This window comes from Rhinopithecus bieti, unplaced genomic scaffold (genome assembly GCF_001698545.2).
Source record: "Rhinopithecus bieti isolate Rb0 unplaced genomic scaffold, ASM169854v2 scaffold_81659, whole genome shotgun sequence".
NCBI lineage: Eukaryota > Metazoa > Chordata > Mammalia > Primates > Cercopithecidae > Rhinopithecus > Rhinopithecus bieti.
In genome coordinates this window covers 135,072-155,727 of record NW_016837762.1, presented here as the reverse complement: position 1 = coordinate 155,727, position 20,656 = coordinate 135,072, and the positions used below count along the sequence as shown (strand labels likewise).

General features: G+C 41.6%; 1 protein-coding gene across 7 annotated transcripts in view; it reads left to right on the top strand.

Annotated features, from left to right (window-relative positions):
* FRY (FRY microtubule binding protein) overlaps nucleotides 1-20,656 on the top strand; it is a 275,761-nt gene that overhangs the window by 171,807 nt on the left and 83,298 nt on the right. For all 7 annotated transcript variants that reach the window (XR_001884138.1, XR_001884139.1, XR_001884140.1 and 4 more), the window contains exons 30-35: nucleotides 4,628-4,727; nucleotides 5,037-5,208; nucleotides 11,390-11,646; nucleotides 12,125-12,271; nucleotides 13,391-13,559; nucleotides 14,810-14,900. Coding sequence is in view for 4 of the 7 variants with exons in the window: in XM_017865930.1 (XP_017721419.1) it covers nucleotides 4,628-4,727; nucleotides 5,037-5,208; nucleotides 11,390-11,646; nucleotides 12,125-12,271; nucleotides 13,391-13,559; nucleotides 14,810-14,900 (936 nt within the window). In the remaining 3 variants the exon portion in view is untranslated. The remainder of the gene's footprint in view (nucleotides 1-4,627; nucleotides 4,728-5,036; nucleotides 5,209-11,389; nucleotides 11,647-12,124; nucleotides 12,272-13,390; nucleotides 13,560-14,809; nucleotides 14,901-20,656) is intronic.

Genomic DNA, 20,656 nt, shown 5'->3' with positions numbered 1-20,656 from the left:
CACAGCTGTCTTGATTTATCTTTTACCCTTGCTCTGGCTGTGCTGAATAATTAAATACTGAAAGGTATAAGATTCCATTTCTCAGCCTGTTTTCAACATCTAAGTACAGGTACTTTCTTTGTACTCTTTTGCTTATTTGAAATCTCCTTCATTGTTTCCTCCTCTGGGTTTCCTTCATTTTCTGGATCTGTTATTCCTTTCAGTGTTGTTGCTCATGAATCTCGTAGCTCATTCTTCAACAACAAAATAAATTCTCTAATTACAAGGTCAAGTGCATGACCCTGCTTAGTAAGAGGGAGGCTTTGTCTGCCCTTTTCCTGCCTCTAAATCTCCAGCGATTCAGCAATATATTTGGCTCATATATATATACATATATATATATAAATATTTGTATATATATAAATGTATTAGTATTAAATTCCAGTGTCAGAAGACAGAGACGTAGGTAAAGCATCTCTGCTACTATAAGGCTCAGAAGGGAGTTTCCTTTCTACTTTTATAGGCAGAAAGGTCTGTTCCGAGATACAGCAGTTTGTAACAATTCCAAACTACACTGGCTATGAAATGCACTATTGTGGGCTGTCTAGGAGACTGTGAGCATTGTGGAGAAGAGCTTGAATTCTTTGAAGTCAGACTTATCTAGGAGTCTGGACTCCACCACTTCTACACGACCCGAAGCAAGTACTTTTCTCTAGGCCTTGCATGCTTGTTGTGAAGATTAAATAATAAATCTAAGTAAAGGCCTTGGCACAGTACCTGGCACAAAGTAAGCACATGATAACATCATTGTCACCCATCATTCAACATCATTCTGACACTCATCAACATCACCACCATCATCTGGGGTAGTTCCCCAATTTTCATCAGACCCACCAAGCAGACTGTGTTTATTTAAAAATACAAGTTGCAGAAAAGTAATCATTTTGGAATAAAAATTAATAAACCTATTTTGGATGTCAATATATCAGTATCTACCAAAATTTTAAATGTGCTCTTTGACCCTGCAGGACCTCTCCATGAATTTTTTCTAAAGAAAGGCCAGCACATTTGGTGTTTGTGGCACTATAATGAAAAAGCGAAAACAGTCTAAGTGTCTATCAATGCATGTCAAAAGTTGGATTTCCCAGAAAACAGACTGAGATGGATATTTGAACGCAGGACATTTATTAGGGTGGGCCCTTGGGGTCAACATCTATGGGGAAATGAAGGAATTAGGACTGGGAAGAGAAAAGAAACCTCAGTCATTCCCACTGGGGCTGCTGCTGGGGAACAGATATAACCTTGACCTAGGCAAACCTCTGGCTGAAGGCAGTTCCCAGAGAAGGCTTCAGATTGAGGATTCAGCTGCCATCAGTTTAGCTGGAGGATTGAGTGCCTCCATCCTGAAAGAAGGATCTAGGTGGCACACCATGGTACCCTTTACAAGAGTAGTTGTTTAGGATATGTTCCTAAAATGGAATATGTGGCAGCTATTAGGAAGACTGAAGTGAGCCTTATAGTTCAGCGAAAAAGCAGATCATCGAATAGTACAGACAAGTGGTGTAATCACATTTATGTTTAAAACCCTGTGCATTGAAGGAGAGGTATTTTTTTTTTTTTTTTTTTTTTTTTTTTTTTTTTTTTGAGACGGAGTCTTGCTCTGTCGCCCGGGCTGGAGTGCAGTGGCCGGATCTCAGCTCACTGCAAGCTCCGCGTCCTGGGTTTACGCCATTCTCCTGCCTCAGCCTCCCGAGTAGCTGGGACTACAGGCGCCCGCCACCTCGCCCGGCTAGTTTTTTGTATTTTTTTAGTAGAGACGGGGTTTCACCATGTTAGCCAGGATGGTCTCGATCTCCTGACCTCGTGATCCGCCCGTCTCGGCCTCCCAAAGTGCTGGGATTACAGGCTTGAGCCACCGCGCCTGGCCTGAAGGAGAGGTATTTTGATGCAAATGTTCATATATAGACTTGGAAGACAGCTGAAATATCAAAATGTTGACAGTAATTGCCTCTTGGATAAGAATAACAATTGGGCCAGGCGCAGTGGCTCACTCCTGTAATCCCAGCACTTTGGGAGGCTGAGGCGGGTGGATCATGAGGTCAGGAGATCGAGACCATCCTGGCTAACATGGTGAAACCCCATCTCTACTAAAAATACAAAAAATTAGCTGGGTGTGGTGGCGGGCGCCTGTAGTCCCAGCTACTTGGGAGGATGAGGCAGAAAACTGCTTGAACCCAGGAGGCAGAGCTTGCAGTGAGCCAAGATCGCACCACTGCACTCCAGCCTGGGTGACAGAGTGAGACTCTGTCTCAAAAAAAAAAAAAGAATAACAATTGGGAGAATGAAAAGACATGAGATACTTCTACGTTTTATTCTATTCACCTACCTGCAAGCAACACCAACTTGCAGCCCTGTAAGTGAACCATCTTCAGGGCGGACCCTCTAGCCCTATGTGTTGCTTGAATCTTTTAGAAGAAAAATATGTCATAAAATTAATATTTGAGTAATGTTAAAAGCAGAAAAGTTTTCATGTGCTTAACCAATTCTTACTATAATTTCTCACTGAACTTAATGTAGAATGGGATGTATTCATAGTAGGACAGCCTTTCTGGAAGGGTGATTGTCTCATTCTGTTTTCTGTTGCCTATAACAGAATACCTAGATAGTTTATAGAGAAAGCAATTTGTTTCTTACAGTTATAGAGACTAAGTCCACGGTCAAGGGGCCTCATCTGATGAGGGCCTTCTTGCTGATGGGGACTCTCTCAGCAGAGTCCTGAGATGGCTCAGGGCTTCACATGGCAGGAGAGTTGAGCATGCTAGCTTCTCTTCCCCCTCTTACAAAGCTACTAGCCCCACTCCCATGATATATGTCAATCCGTTCATGAATAGATTAACCCATTCATGAGGACAGCCTCATGACCCAGTCACCACTTAAAGGCCTCACTTCTCAATACTGCCACATTGGGGATTAAATTTCAACATGAGTTTTGGTGGGGCAAACATTCAAACCAAAGCAGTGATGGTTCTAAAACAGAATTTCTTAGACGACGTAATTATGTAGAATCAAAAAAAGAATCCCAAGGAAAAACAACTAACATGTTTTTTCACCTTCAAACTGTCTTTTTCTTCCTGAAGTTTGTTTGAAGATAAATAGTAGTCACCCACCTTCTACATATAAACCATTCAATAGTTCAACTCAGCCAGGTGCAGTGGTTCACACCTATAATTCCAACACTTTGGGAGGCCACGTCAGGAGGATCCACCTGAGCCCAGGAGGTGAAGACAGCAGTGAGCCATGATCATGCCACTGCACTCCAGCCTGGGTGACAGTGAGACCTTGTCTCAAATAAGAAAAGAAAAGAAAAAGTTCAACTCACCAGGAGTTTTCTACTTATGACTTCTTTTCCACTATAATCTAAGAAAATACATATGGTGAAAAGATAACATCTTTAAATAGGATTACATAGCAAGGAAAAAATGAATTTAATCTCTCTACTCTATATGGTTATACTGCCAATTGCCACATAAGCTATTCTCTGTATTCCGCTCCCCCCTTCCCACACATGCTATCAATTACCAAATCCTGCTGATTTTATCTCCTTAGTGTTCCTCAGATCTCTCCCTTCCTTCTGTCTCTACTGTTTCTGCCCTAATGCAAGCCCTCATCAGTTCCCATTTGGATTCTTGTAACAGGTTCCACTCTTGGCCCCATACAATCCATGCTCCACACAGCAACCAGCATGATTGTTTAAAAAGTGAATGCCATTGCCTCCCTCCCCGTGGCAAATCCTGTAGTGCTTCTCTGAAACTTTAGGGTGAAGTCCATAGGCTCGTCATCTTCTGAACCCACCTGCTGGCCTAGCCTCACCTCCTTCTGTGCCTCTACTTATTTTATTCAGTCTACGACACAAAGATTCTTCCTTTTTACAATAGGTATCTTGCTGTTTCATTCTTGTAATCTTTCAAAATGCTGTCCTCTCTATCTGGAACACTCCTGTACTACCCCTTCCATGACCCTGGCTAATATCACCTGTTGCTTCAAGACCCATGTTACTTGTTTCCTCTTCAGAAAAGACTTCCCTACCCCCCATCTAACGTAGGTGTCCCTCATCAGGATTCTTGTAGCATGCTGTGGATGTTCCCACCATAACGCTCATCAGAACTAGACTGTACAGGTTGTCTCCATGACTAAACTGTAAGCCCTCCTTAAGGATCGAGACCAGCCTTGCTATCTTTGTATCATTGGTACTTTGCACGTTGTTCCTGATAGTTGTTTGGCACTTAATAAATTTAGAAGAATCAAATGAAAATATTAATTTGGTGAGCTATTGAGAAATTTAGTACATGTATCCTTTTCTGTCTTTTTCACTTGTTGGTTTGCATTAAAGTCCATTTGCATCAAATAAGACTTTCGTGTTCTTTTATCCTGGTGTCCAGTATTTAATTTTAAACCAAAATAAAGTCATTTCCCTTTATCTACCGATAAATAGAAAAAGAAAGAAGCAAAAAATGGCCAAATGGGGGTAGGAATGTCATTACTAAGTGACCAAGGTCAGTATGCCAGCTAGAATTTTAAGAGGTAACAACCTAGCCATGCTGTCTTATAAACCATGCTTTTGTTTTGTTTTGTTGTGTTGTGTTTTTAGGAACTATCCCTTCGACATAGTGACATTATTAAACCTTGTTCTATTCAAGGCCTCTGACACCAACAGAGAGATTTATGAAATCTCCATGCAACTCATGCAGGCACGTATCATTTACTGGCATAGAAAACATCCATCCTTGAGTGCAGAAAATAGAAATGGTAGTTGATTATGTAATTGCTGTTTATTGATAGGCCTTTGTTTATTTCTGCATATCATTTGTGGCTATGAAGAGTGAGAAAGCAATTATATAATCTTTTGTAAACATACTAATTAAACTGATGTTTTACCTTTAATACTGTTTTTAAATGGGCGTTAATTTTGTTACTTCTAACCTTTGTTAAATACAAATGCTCCTGAAGTATCCAGCTAATATTTTCATACTACTTTTACTTTACTTACCTCTTTATAGATCCTTGAAGCAAAGCTTTTCGTATACTCGAAGAAAGTTGCTGAGCAAAGACCGGGAAGTATTCTCTATGGAACACATGGCCCGCTGCCACCCCTCTACAGCGTGTCACTCACCCTCTTGTCATGTGAGCTGGCCAGGATGTACCCTGAGCTCACACTCCCCCTCTTCTCAGGTACCAGACAATAGTCAATAATAACATATGTGATCATTTCTAATAATGACATATGTGATCATTTCGTTACTTTAAGTAATTTTTCTTTTTAAATTCTAGTTTAATATTAGAGTTATGACTGGGAGCGATGCTGCTTATGCCTGTAATCCCAGCACTTTGGGAGGGCGAGGCAGGCAGATCATTTGAATTAGGAGTTTGAGACCAGCCTGGCCAACATGGTGAAATCCTGTCGCTACTAAAACTACAAAAATTAGCCAGGTGTGGTGGCATGTGCCTGTAATCCCAGCTACTTGGGAGTCTGAGGCAGGAGAATCACTTGAACCCAGGAGGCAGAGGTTGCAGTGAGCCAAGATCGTGTCACTGCACTCCAGCCTAGACGACAGAGTGAGACTGTCTCAAAAAAAAAAAAAAAAAAAAAAATCTTAGAGTGATAATTAGTGATGCTGAGTTTGTAGGTCAGAATTACTGTGGGCTAGATCCAGTTACATGTGAAAGTAAATTCTATAATAATTTTTATATGAAAAAAAGTTCTTTATCTAAAGCAGTATAGGCATAAACATACATATGACAAATGTAAGGTGCTTAGATTAATAATACTAACTTCTGCACACATTATATATATAAATTTCCCAAAGAAACTAATTTCCCACAAAAGCTAAATATGAACAGTATAATTTATAATACATATAATTGCTGTAAGCTGTTTGGTGGTTATGGTAGTGGTGGTGTTTTGTAGCTTGTATTTTGCCACATATATAAGTTGCTGAAAGTTTGAATTTTTGCATACTCTTTGCAATCTTCATAAATAGTTTTTGTGAAAATTAGTTGCTAAAGAATTGCATTTGGCAGGCCGGGCGTGGTTGCTCACACCCGTAATCCCAACATTTTGGGAGGCCGAGGAGAGCTAATCACCTGAGGTCAGGAGTTGGAGACCAGCCTGGCTAACATGGTAAAACCCCGTCTCTACAAAAAATACAGAAATTAGCCGGGCATGGTGACCCACGCCTATAGTCCCAGCTACTTGGGAGGCTGAGGTAGGAGAATCACTTGAACCCGGGAGGCGGCGATTACAGTGAGCTGAGATCATGCCTCTCCACTCCAGCCTAGGCAACAGAGTGAGACTCTGTCTCAAAAAAAAATAAAAAAAGAATTGCGTTTGTCAACTAACTTCTTGCCTAAGCTTATATAGCACTTTGCCAAGAGACAGACTTTGGTCTCTTGAATTCATCCTCTTTTCCCATCTCTGTCACCACCTCACCACTGCTTTGTCTAGATCCTACTCAGTCCTTCCCTGCCTCTGCATTACCTAACTATAGTTTATCCTCCATGTGGCAATCCATCCACTATGCAAAGCCAAATATGTACAGCACTTCTTAACTCAAACTTCTGCCCAATTGTCCTAAAAATAGCTGATAACAGCCTATATTTAGTGAGTGGATTGTAGGTACCAGGCTCCGTGCTAGGCACTTTATGTGCATTGCATTCATCACTTAATATTTACAACCCCTGGTATAGTACAGTGGTTAGAACAGAGGCTTTGGAGTCAGGCAACCTTTCACTAGTTGTTTGACTGTGGGCAAGTCACAGAACCTCTAAATTACATTCCTTATCTGTAATAATAATGACTACCCCATAGGATGTGGGTAGATTAAAATGATCTAATGAAAACCAAGCAGCTGACCCAGTTCTGGCATGGAATTATCACAACGACCACCACCACCATCATCACTGTTTTACAGATGAGAAGCTGTGGCTTAGAGATGTTAAATAATTTGCTCAAGACCATATAGCTAGGAAGCAACCAAGCCAGAATTAAATCTAGATCTGTCTTCTTCCAAAGCCATTGCTGTAAAATTAGAACTCAGCCAAGGGGTGGGGGAAAAAAACTCTTTTTCTAAAGTTGCTTTCTACCTTTTCATTCAAGAATCCTCTACTCCAATCCTACTGAATCTTTGACCAACATTCCAGGTCCTCTTGTAAATCTTTGCTTCTGTTCATGCTGTTGAATGGCCCTCACCCTTTCTTCCTAACTTCAGCTTTCCATAAGCTCTAACTTAACATCCATCTCTACTGTGCAGACCTCTCCATCTACCTGAGGCAGAGTTAGTCACTTCTGTGTGTAATATCAGAAACAGTGGAGAGACCCAATAAAAGCCTTTTTAGTAAATTAATTCTCTTCTTTCAAAACTAAAATTTATTTTTATGCACTTCACCCAAGCTTTGAGTGCTACCTACATGCTAGGCACTGTGCTTGGGTTTCAGAAATACAGAGGGAAATAAAAGTATCTCCCATCAAAGTTTCATAGTCCAGCAGTAAAGATAGATGTGCAATCAAGCCAAGCACAGTGGCTCATGTCCGTAATCCCAGCACGTTGGGAAGCTGAGGCAGGTGGACCACTTGAGGCCAGGAGTTCAAGACCAGCCTGGCCAACATGGCGAAATCCTGTCTCTACTAAAAATATAAAAATTAGCTGGGCATGGTGGCACATGCCTATAGTCCCAGCTACTCAGGAGGCTGAGGCACGAGAATTGCTTGAACCCAAGAGGCGGAGGTTGCAGTGAGCTGAGATTGTGCTACCGCACTCCAGCCTGGGCAACAGAGTGAGACTCTGTCCAAAAAAAAAAAAATTAGATGTGCAATCAAATGATTTTGATACAGTATAGCAAATGCAATTTTTTGAAAAAGAAAAATGCCCAATGTATTAGACAGTAGCTGAGGGAGTAATCAATTATTGGGCCAGGAATATCAGAAAAGACTTCCCAGAGAAGTTGTCTCAGCTGTAGTTTGAAAGGAGTAGAAATTTGCATAGCAGACAAGTAGTTGACAGACATTACAGACCAAGAGACTATTGCATATGCATGGGCTTAGAGTTACAAACTAGCATGGTGTAATTAGGGGATTATATAGAGGTCAGCTTAGGTAACATAATGTGCAGGAACAGGAAAAGCTAGAGATGGTCGTGGACAGATGCAGAGGCCAAAATCATATCTTGGAAGGCCTTGTGTACACTAAGAGGTTTGCAGGCCAGAAATCTTCCATATGTGCTTTTTGAATCCCCCTTCAGAGCTCTGTAAACAGAGAGAGCATCCAAGCAAGCTGCTGGGGTTTTGAAAGCCACTGATGAGTTGCAAACAAGAAGAGGGAGTATCAAAATTAGACTGCATTTTTAAAAGCCTGGTTGCAGTATGGAGGGTGGATTAGCGAACATCCAGTCTGGAGAGAGGAGGCTAGTTAAGAAACAATGGCAATAGTCCAAGGAGGAAATACTAAATGATAAGGGCCTGAACAAAGACAGCCCAATGAGACTGGAGAGGAGAAACCAGAGTGAAAAGTGCCAGGCAGAGGCACAGAAGAGAATGCCTACTGTGATATCAGGGAGGTCAGTGGTGATAACCCTCCTAGAAACCCAATACAGGGAGAGGAGAAGGTTTGGGGCAAGGCAGAGATTGGGAGCCAGCCCAGGATGTTGAGTGTATGTGTGTGCTGGACCTCCTCCTGTATGTATGAGCCTGGACTGAGGGGAGGTCAGCACTAGCAGCTCACAGCAGGATGGAAGGGATTAGAGCCACAGGCACAGATGAGATCAGGAATGGAGAGAACACAGAGTGGAAGAAAGGGCCTGGACACCCCCACTGTTGCAGACTGGTCTGAGGAAGACGGAAGGGTGAGAAGGAATGGAGGGAGAACACTCAGGAGAAGAGTTTCATGGAAACGTAAAGAAAAGAGATTTAGAAGGAGAGAGTGAGCAGTCCACAGCCTCCGATGCAGTAGAGAGATCCCAGAAGAGAAGACCTGAAAATGACTCTCGGAGTTTCGAGATTCATTGGTAACTGTCAGTAGTTTCTGCAGGGAGGTAGTGGCAGAAGTCAGATTGCAGTGGCCTGGCTGGGAAAGAATGTAGAAAGAGAGGCTGGCCCTCCAGCAGGGTGCAGAGTCAGAGGAGGAGTTGTAAGGATGAGCGATACTGGAGCATGTTTATTAGCTGAGAGGGAGATGCTAGTAAAGTGGGAGTGGTTCACGATTCAGGAGAGAGAAGACAAACAGTCCAGCAACTTTAACCAGATCAGAGGCTCCTATGAGTTGCAAGCAGGTTCAACCTACCTTTCCTTCAAGAATTACCTTTTGGTTGTTTTGACTTATGGGAAATTACTTTTTAAAAATAACACAGAAAAAATAGGAGGTTATAATAGATTCAAATTACTGTAAACGGCCAAATTGTTCAGGTCCACTGAACAAGAGCATCCCACTGATGTTGTCTCACATTTTATTTAAAGTATTTCTGGAGCAGTGAATAGAGGGCTGTTTGCATGTCTATGGCATTTTTCTTTTCTTGTTCCCTTTTAAAAAGGGAACCACCCTTGACTGTCCAGGAGCTACCTGGGTGCTTGGGATACCTCAGACAGATATCCCTACCCTCTTGGTGCTGATGTCTGTCAGACAAAATGCAATTAACATAATAAACAAGCAAATTATGTAATACATAAGTCTTGGCTCCAAAAAGTCTATAGATTTTTATACCGTTGTTAAAAGATAGGTCTTTTGAGTAACTGCTCTCCCTCTTTTCGTTTTGGGAATTTTTTTCCCCGTCTTCAAAGTTCAGATCCTTCTAGTGGAGTTTAAATAGTTTTCCCACCATAAAACTAAATTCTGAGTTTTTGCACCCAGAAGTCATTTTCCACCACCGAACCCCCAAAGCACTCTGTGCCTTTCTGATTTCATTTGTCACGGTTTCCCTTGCCGCAGAGTGATTTGTCAACATAATTTGCCTGAGTCTCTTTCTTAGGGGCAGCAACTGCATCATTCGTCAGTTTTCGCTGTCTTTGTCATATCTAGCACAGTGGCTTGCGCCTAGAAAATGCCCCGTACCTTGGGACAAATGAATGTTCTGATTTCATAAGGATTTGAGTATGTGACATAACAGTCACATACATCAGACACATCCGCAAATGTAGAAATCAAGTAAATTTGGAAATTTTGACCTATATAAAACATAATATCTTAGCACTGTCTGAGTATTGTGATATAACATTATGGTCTCCAAAGTAAAACATTATAATTTTAATTTTAGGAAAAGGGCCAAATCGATTAAAGCTGCTGTTTCAGAAGATCCAGTGGATTATCTTGGTGTAATTCCTGGCATCTGTGTTGTTCTATTATTTAGCAGCCATGAGCCCTCTAAGCGAGACTGCATTGCCACCCTGGATCATCACACCTGTATAAGACCAAGCTTTCTAATTTCCCTGAGGATAAAACACCTTCTTCTCTACATATGAGAAATAGGAGATTACATCGGAGCCTACTGCATATACATAATGCTGTGCTTCTCTATCTTAGAAAGTTTGTTGGGATTATAAAATTAAATGCTGCCAGCAGTGAAACAATGCCAAAATGCTCTGAGAGAAAGTAATGGTGAAATGGCTGGACCAGACCTGGGGCTTCACTGTTTGGACTCACTTGTCTCACAAGGGACACGCAGCCCTTGGCAGGCACCTTGCACATGCTTAGCAGTTTTCAAGACGACTCTGCAAACTGGGTTTATCCTTCCTAGAGATCCACATGTCACTTTTTAACAGCCAGTGTTTCATGGAAGACTCTTTGTAAGACACTGGGTCAGTGGAAAGATAATCATTGACGTTAGACTGATCCTAACCACAATTTATAACAGCTTGCTAGATGATAGGCACTGTGCTGAGCACATTGCATTCATTATGATTATATCTTTTAGTCGTTACAGTAGCCTGATGTGGGGCCCTGTCGGTTCCATTTTACCGACAAGGGAACTGAGGAGCAGAGAGGTTAAGTAACTAGCCCAGAGTCACATGCCACTAGTATGTGGTGGATCTGGAATCTGAACACATGCCCTTCTGACTCCGAGTCCCTTAGTTTGTCCACCCTCTGATATACATCTTCCGCTAGCCGTAGATTTGAACTCACCCCCCTTTTACCAAGCCTGTGCTTGCCCCACAGTGCTATACACTTTCCTGCACAGGGCACCAGATGTGGAGCAACAAGCTTGCAGACAAGCCTTGGTTTTATGATTCTGTGGCCTTGGGGAGCTCCTGTATATGAAAATATTTTGTAAATGTAGGACACTGTTCAGTCTGCAAGTTGGCATTTGAATTTTAATTTATTTTCATGGAATAAGGTATGAATGACTCTCTGTCCTGCAATTCTCTTTAGAGGTAAGCCAGCGATTCCCCACAACACACCCTAACGGGCGCCAGATCATGCTCACCTACCTGCTGCCCTGGCTGCACAACATCGAGCTGGTGGACAGCAGGCTCCTCCTCCCAGGGTCGAGCCCCAGCAGCCCAGAGGATGAAGTCAAGGACCGGGAAGGCGATGTGACTGCTTCTCACGGGCTGAGAGGAAATGGCTGGGGCTCTCCAGAAGCCACGTCACTGGTCCTGAACAACCTCATGTACATGACAGCCAAGGTAAACTCAGAGGAAATGTGCTTCACATAGCACGGCTCCATCATCAGAAAAAAAAAAAAAAAAAACCATGGGTTAGTCAAACCCCAGGGAAAATGGAATTCCTTTAAAATCACATGAATGGGGATAAATAGTGGTGATGGTTGCATAGCAATATGAATGGACTTAATGCCACAGGCTGTACACTTGCAAATGGTGGTGATGGTAAGCTTTATGTTGTGTGTATCTTACAGCAATTTTAAGTATAATAATAAAAATAAGCCTAATGTTTTAAAAACTCACATGAATAGGTATTCTGCAGGACTGATCTGTGCATTATTAATTACTATTTACTGAAAGATGACATCTTTCTGATAAATGGTCATGTTTCCTCCTTATGATTTTGAGATGGTCATGAGCCTCAAAACTACTTTCAGTCAAACATTTTGCATCCTTACAGTTTTCACACATCTCTTGGGCTGGTTTTTACTTTGTTATATAGTATGGAGATGAAGTTCCTGGGCCAGAAATGGAAAATGCTTGGAATGCTTTAGCCAATAATGAGAAATGGAGCAACAACTTGAGGATCACCTTGCAGTTTCTGATTAGCCTCTGTGGGGTCAGCAGTGACACAGTTCTCCTACCCTATGTAAGTGTTTCTCAGACCTTCAAGAGTGATTATTCCTGCAGGGACTCCCATGTGCAATTTGCAAGTCAGAATGTGCTCTTTGCTCCAGCTAAAATAGAAATGTCCAGTTAGTCACATGAATCTCCTGTGAGCTCATCCAGATATTACATAAAAGTTCCCTTCTTGCCCCCAGACACTGGCTATGTGTGCTAGTGATGCCTCTGTCATCTCCTTGCTCTGAGCCTTGGGACACAGAAACCTATTGATACAGGGGGTGGATACTTTTTGGCAGTTTCCGAAAGCTGCCTTCTATAAACATTGGACCTACTATGTAAGAGACACTAAGTGTTGTATTATTACTAATAAGAATGTTTACATCTTGATGCGCTTGAAACAGAATAGGAAAGTAGAGTATCCAGGTTTTTCTCTTCAAATTCAAGTGGTAGAAGAGGGAAGTAAGCACAGAGAAATCCTTCTGAAATGTCTGATATTTACTGTTGGTATTTAAAAGTGATAGGATCAACAGAATGACAGCATTTTTAAAACCCAAACTCAATGGGCATTTCTGTGCTGGTTGTTTTTGTGACGGATTTATGCCTTCCTGCTGCTTTGAGTCATATAAGCCTCACTGCGGCTTGCAGGGCTCAGGTTGGACTATGAGGCCTGCAGTAATGTGGAGCTTTAATCCAGAGTTATTTTAAAATTTAAAACCATAAAACAGCTAAAACTCATTTGTTTCTTGAGGGGAAGAGAATAGCAGGGGACTGGATTCCTTTTTAAACAAAAATAGCTAACAGTTTTTTCCCAGGGTTTGTATAAATAAAATTCTTTCTGAAGATGAGATCTTTGATGGCAAGTTTTCAGTTTAGATAGAATTCACGTGCCTCAAAAGTAACTTTTTAAAACTTAGCCATTAGAAGAGGTAAGGACTTTAAGAACACACTGCTGTCAGACATGCAGGTGAAGAGAGGTGAATTTTAATCCAAGCCCTTGGTTCATCCTAGGATAGCACAAAGAGTAGCGATCACGGTGACAGCTCCTGCATGATGACACACTTATCTAAATGAGAGGTTTACTGACCTAGCGTTCCTGTGGACTAGGCTCTGTGAAACATCCCTTGTTTTCTTTTTCTCTTCTCAGATTAAAAAAGTGGCAATATACTTGTGCCGTAACAACACCATTCAAACCATGGAAGAGCTTCTCTTTGAGCTGCAGCAGACAGAGCCCGTGAACCCCATCGTCCAGCATTGCGACAACCCGCCCTTCTACCGCTTCACGGCCAGCAGCAAGGCGTCTGCAGCAGCCTCAGGTAAGAAGAGCCACCGGGCAGACACCTGGTCACAGATCCCTGGGGTTTCCTTCATGTAGATTCCTGAAAGGATATGAGAATGTGTTTGTTACTTTTTTCTTATTCCTGTGTGTGCATTCAATTAAGAGATGGCTTAAGAATAACTGAGACATGGGCTGGGCGTGGGGACTCATGCCTGTAATCCCAGCACTTTGGGAGGCGGAGGCTGAGGTCAGGAGTTCAAGACCAGCCTGGCCAACATGGTGAAACCCCATCTCTACTAAAAATACAAAAACTTAGCCGGATGTGGTGACACGCACCAGTACTCCCAGGTCCTCAGGAGGCTGTGGCAGGAGAATCGCTTGAACCCACGAGGTGGAGGTGGCAGTGAGCCAAGATTTTACCACTACACTCCAGCTTAGGTGACAGAGCAAGATTGTGTCTCAGAAAAAGAGAATAACTGAGTCTCTTAGGGACTGTAGAGTTAATGAAATGATCTTGTAAAGATGACTGAGAATCTGTGGCTCAAGCATCCTCCATCACAGAACTTTGTATTTCAGGCCAATCCCAGCCAGGACACTGCAGTCACTCAATAATCTCATTTCTGGATCCTCCTTCTTGTATCTGGACCCTCCCTTGCCTAATATTCCTTCAGCATTGATTAAAATACCCCCAAAAAGTGTTACCACTTTTGGTTAATTGGTATCTCAGCAACCTTTCATGAAATATATGCCATCCTCCTCAAATTCCTTGAAGCCTGCCTCCCTTCTGCTGACCTCATGCAGTAACTGCCTTCCAATTCCTCTCCTCCCCGAGTCTCCTGTGCCCTCTGTTCGCCCTACACCCTGCCACCAGAGCAGTGTTCTTACAGGGAAGCAGTAGCACAGCAATCAGAAGTGCTAGGTACTTGGCCTTACTTCGCTAGCATTGGTTTAGTAACTCCTGGACCCAGAAATACTAAAGCAGCCAACAGCAGGGCCGGCCACTATAAATAAGCTCATTACCTAAGTGGCCAGGAAGAAGAGGTTTCAAGAATGTAGCCTTGCTTTACAAGAGTTAAGGAATTTGGTTTGACCATAACAGATGTCTACGATTCTCTCATTTCAGTGGTGTGGGCTTGGAAGATTGTTTAGAATGTCTGAGATTGTGCAGAAGACGTAAAAAATCTTCCAAACATAAGATTTTACAGGAAATCTTTCCCTGGAATTACTTGAGCTTGACCCCTCCGCTTGCATCTTTTTCTAGTGTTTTTCTTCCAATCCCATCTACAGGAACCACTTCTAGCAGCAATACAGTGGTTGCTGGCCAGGACAATTTCCCAGATGCTGAGGAGAACAAGATATTGAAAGAATCTGATGAAAGGTTGGTGCAGAAATTTGACTTAATATCCAGTGTAATGTTCTGCAATAATCTATACAAAGACATCAATACAGGTTTGTGGAGTTTCATAAATTTTGCACATACATAAAATCCTTCTTTGTTTTAGAAACTGAGACTTACTTTCCACCTCTAGTCTGTATATCCCTAAAGATAACAGTTATTTCTGTGCAAAGTCAGAGAGGAGAAAGATTAAGAAGGAGGTTGTTCTGGTGGTGGAATTCCACTTATCCCAGGGCTTAGTAAAAACCATGGGTTGTTCTGTTAATGGGCACAGACCATCTGGAATTAGAAATGCCATGTGAAATGTTCAAATCTGATTGCTGAATAATTTCTTAGGGATAGAGTAGTCATCTTGAGGTGAGTTCTATGAAACATCATTATTCTTATTTTATTTTTGCTTTGTCCTGTCTTGGTTAACCAAAACACTGTCTCTTCCTGCCAAACAAAGTCTCCATTCCCTCCACATTAGCTCTTTAATAATAATATTTCCCCCATATCTCCTCCTCCTTATTGCCTTACCTATGAACTACTCATCAGTAGTCAAATCAGAGTCACTCTTTCCTGCAGTTGACTGTGAAGAGCAGGGAGAGAAACCAGGAGAGAAAAACAAAACTCAAATTTTTAAAAAAGGAAAATTAGGATGATCCTCACAGTGTTGAAAATGCCATCAGCTGAGCATTTTATAGTGAAAGGTAATGAGGGAGCCCTTTTAAGGATGAGATGCTCACAAATTCATATTAAAGACAATTTAGGGGATCAAGTAATGAAAATAAGTCACTTAGCCCGAAATGCCCCAGCAAGCCCACAGTGCTTCCTGAGCATCCTGAGGATTTCATCATGTGCGCTGGGGCACAGCAGGGGCTGACGTGGAGACGACCCGACACAGGGCTGCCTGCCCCTGGGGCTCTGAAGGCTCCTTCCCTAATTCAGGCGCCTGCCAGATTCCTCACTGCATCGCTGGGCAGCTGTGTTACCTTTAGGCAGATGTTCATCCATAGGGGCTTCCCTTCAGACTAAAAGCCCAAACCCAGCAGATCATGAATTATAGACCTTGTCCTTTGTAGTTCTCTAATAAAGGCTTTTATTTCTTTCTCAGGAATGAATAAAGGTTTTTATACTCCACATATTAGTGAAGGTACAAGATTACTAATTAGCATGTTATTTTTTAAAATCTGTATTTGCTGTTAATATTACCTTCCTTGGAAAACTACCTCATGATAAAAATCACAGTATTTCTCTAAAGATATTTTTACTTTCTCACTAGAGTATAACATTCTTGATAATTTATTGTTTTGTCTGAGTTTCCCCTCTGAATTTTATTTGAAGTAGAAAGGTGATAGATCTCCATGTATTAACATCTCATTACAAAGGCCTGTTTAGGGCCAGAGTTCTGAGTATCCTGCCTAGAGTTTCTGTTTTTTTTTTTTTGAGACGGAGTCTGGGTCTGTCGCCTGGGCTGGAGTACAGTGGCGCGGTCTCGGCTCACTGCAAGCTCCGCCTCCCGGGTTCACACCATTCTCCTGCCTCAACTTCCCGAGTAGCTTGGACTACAGGTGCCCGCCATCAAGCCCGGCTAATTTTTCTATTTTTAATAGAGACGGGGTTTCACCATGTTAGCTAGGATGGTCTCGATCTCCTGACCTTGTGATCCGCCCGCCTTGGCCTCTCAAAGTGCTGGGATTACAGGCGTGAGCCACCGCGCCTGCCTGCCTAGTTTTTTAGTGGTGCCTTTGAACTTAAGAAGCCAGTAATCTCTCTAATATCAAGATCACAGAACATCTTCAAGAGAGATTTTCTTGTTTAGCTGTTACTCCTGCTCTGTCACCATGTCTCTGCTGGTCATTGGAAAACCCTGATGCAATTATCTACCCATATATATCACACATATTCATACACATCAGATTATTTTATACTGATTATCTACCTATAACATATTGATTGATCATATTCACATATATGTGCAAACATATGTCTATGAATATTCTCCCCCAATGGACACCGCTATTCCATTGATCCCATACAGCACCTACACCATTTCTCTACTGTATTCTTTTTTTTTCTATGAAAGTAGGATGTGCCCTCAGCCTAAAATCCTTTTTTCTCTTCAATCTACTTATTGCCCTTCCCTCCTTATAATCTCTGTCATGTTGATGTATAGGTACTTACAGACACACTTATCTCAACCACCAGATTTTAATTCGTAGAGAACACAGATTGCATATCTCTTACACCAAGCTTGTCCAACCTGCAGCGCACAGGCCACATGTGGCCCAGGACAGCTTTGAATGTGGCCCACCACAAATTCATAAACTTTCTTAAAAGATTATGAGATTTTGAGTGTATGTGATTTTATTTATTTTTTTAGCTCATCAGCTATTGTGTTAGTGTGGACAGTTCTTCCAGTGTGGTCAAGGGAAGCCAAAAGATTGGACACCCCTGTCTTACACATTTTTCCATCCTCAGTGATTAGTCTACTGTGCTGTCCATAGTAGGCATTTTAAAGTGTTCATTTGGTAAGTGGATGAAAATAGGAGAAACGTCACAGCCCCAGAGGTGGGTAAGCTGTCCAACCACCACCAGTCCCGTTTCTCTTACCCTTACAGTAACCCATCTCGGAAGAGAGTGATTTACTCCTTTCTTTACAGTCCTTGTAGGCAAAGAGTCTACAGAGACAGGGTTGTTCAGAAACACCGCCCCAGGCTGCTGTGTTAGCACACCTCAGGAGTGGGGCATCTCTTCTACCATATCCATTGCTGGGCTGAGGGAAGCACCGTGCAGTGGGACAAAACGGCCACCTTGGCTCCGTGTTCTTTACAACTAGGTTAATGTTTCTTTGATGTGACTCAGTAATATTTAATAATACCATTCCTACTGACAAAAGCGCAAACAAACCGTATGCTTAAGTGAAAGAATGTTAAAACAAGAGTAAAAGAATATATGCCAAGCTAAGAGGAGGATAAGATAGTTGGTGTCTTAAGTCCTGACTAAGGAAAACTACAACTTAACATTAACTTAATCTTAAGGCCCCAGTAGCCAAAGTAAGAAAAGGAAAAGCAAGTTTATAACATTCAATTTTTTTTAAAAAAAGCTATTCAAGTTAACAGTAATCTATTAAACATTTTAAAAATAACTAGAAGAGAATAATTCATAAGTTCCTAGCATAAAGAAAAAATAAATATTTAAGATGACAGATATCCCAATTACCCTGATTTGATATTTACACATTGAATGCATGTATCAGATGTTCACATCTACCCTGAAAAAGGTACATCTATTGTGTATTAATAAAACTCTTTAAAAACTGTCAGAAATTGTAACAGAAAGTACACCTACACTCTTAAGATTTTCATGTAGTTTATTTTACTAGGCATCAAAATGATTATATTAAAAGAGTAGTTTATAGCAATTTTAAAGTATGCAGAAACAATCTTCATAAGTTTTTGTTTTTGAGACAGGGTCTCATTCTGTCACCTAGGCTGAAATGCATGAAATCACAGCTCACTGCAGGCTTAGCATCCCAGGCTCAAGCAGTCCTCCTGCTTCAGCCTCCCAGGTAGCTGGGAGTACAGACATGTGCCACCACACCTCGCTCATTTTTTTATTTCTTGTAGAGACAGGGTTTCACTATGTTGCCCAGGCTGGTCTCAAACTCCTGGGCTCAACTGATCCTCCCACCTCAGCCTCCCAAAGTGCTGGGATTACATGTGTGAGTGACTGCACCCAGCCATAAGTTTTTTCAATACATCAATCTTAATAAAAGATTTTTATAAATTTATATGCCCACAAAGGGATTTTTCATAGGCAGCTAAAGCAGTAAACCCCGTCTGTGTAAATTTTGAACGATCTGTGTTGAAACAGAAATAATTTCTATCTAAATTGATAGTGTGATATACATCAATACATATTAACTATTAGTTCAGTTATCTAAGTATTATTAATTTGAGCTAAATCAACAAGGTAAAACTGAGAAGAACATTTCATCTTTCTAATTTTTCTCTTACCAGAGCTCTTTTCATGATGTATTTCTTAAGGTATGTACCTTTGATGTTAAAAGGCATCAAAGATTCTACTTAATCCTTGAAATTCTTCCAGGGACCAGACCCAAAATAAGCCCCATCAACCCAGAAAAGCAAAGGAAAATAACAGATTTTATACTTGGGAGTCAGTTTTTTACTTTTTCCTTGCCAGACATACACTTTGCTACACTGTGGTTTTAGTCTTCTCCAGAACAAGGAGAACAGGCTGGAAGGGACTTGCTCCTCCTCTTTATTCCAGCCTCATAAATAAACTCCACCCAACACCCCTTTAAATCCAACTCAAAAGGGAAAAGAGACAGTTGCCATCCATCCTGTAATTCTTCCCTGTCCGGGCCCTCCAGGCACGATTTAAACCCTGACATAGAGCACAGTTCATGGTAGCTGGAAGTGCCGTGGCGTTCTCCAGCCAACGGAAACCTGCAGATGTGCCATTCTTTCATCACCCTGCTTTTATTCCTTTCTGAATGATGTCTGGGCTTAGCAGATGCTGTTTATCACCTTGCATTTATCAGCATAAATATGATTAAAGAACTTCAGAAGGTAATAAGTTTGTCCTTTTCCAGTTTATTTTCATAAATACTTATGGTATGATTTAGCTGGCCGATTTGTATGAAGCTAAACTGATTGATGTCTTAGTTATTCTGTTCTTACAGATTCACAAATGCCCAGAATATTTAACAGTGAAGAATGTTTGAGGTATGAAGTTACTAGGGAAAAGATAGCTCTCAGGAGGGGGGAAATGCTGTTGCAAATATCTAAGAAGTGAATAAAACCAAGCTCATTACAGTACATTTCCGTAATTCAGCAAATCCAAATCACTGATGCAGTGCTCTAAGGTTGTACACCTGGGACAAGATGGGCAGCTTAACGACACATCCAGGACTTTTTTGCTGAAACATTACTCTTTCTCCACACGTTAGTGAGGACAGCAGTAGCCCTGCACCTTCCAGTGTCCCTGAAAGAAATAGAGTATTGATCTGTTATGAGTTAAGTTAGAATACCCGGTCAGTAATGTAGAGGGACACGCCTATTTGGCTTGAGTTTTCCAGGTATTTCTAGATTGCCTTAGTTCTTTGCTTTGGCTACATATATATTAAGTTGATAAAACCTGCTGTATGTTATTTTATATAAAATAAATATAGACATACCATTTTGCCCACACTGCCCCTGAACTACACCCTTGCCCTACGTTGTAGGCCTTTGTTTGAGAAATACGCTATTGATTTCTTTCTAGAAATCCTAGGCAGAAGCATAATAACTCATACCTTATAGTCAGACAGTGTCTTGCAGTTTTGGAAACACTCTCACATCCTTTCTTTTGATCCCCCAAACAACCCCAATTAAATAAAAGACAGAGTATTATTATGATGCCCTTCTTGCAATTGTGGAAACAAGTTCCCCAAGGAGGCAGAGGCCTTGGCCATGGTTACAGAGCTAGTGAGAGAGAGCTCAGCCTTAAAGCTCCGTGTTCCATGAGATCACCTGGACTCGGGAAGGGAAACATCACACACCTCGGGAAGGGGGCCTATTATGGGGAGGGGGGAGGGGGGAGGGATTGCATTGGGAGTTATACCTGATGTAAATGACTAGTTGATGGGTGCTGACGAGTTGATGGGTGCAGCACACCAACATGGCACAAGTATACATATGTAACAAACCTGCATGTTATGCACATGTACCCTAGAACTTAAAGTATAATAA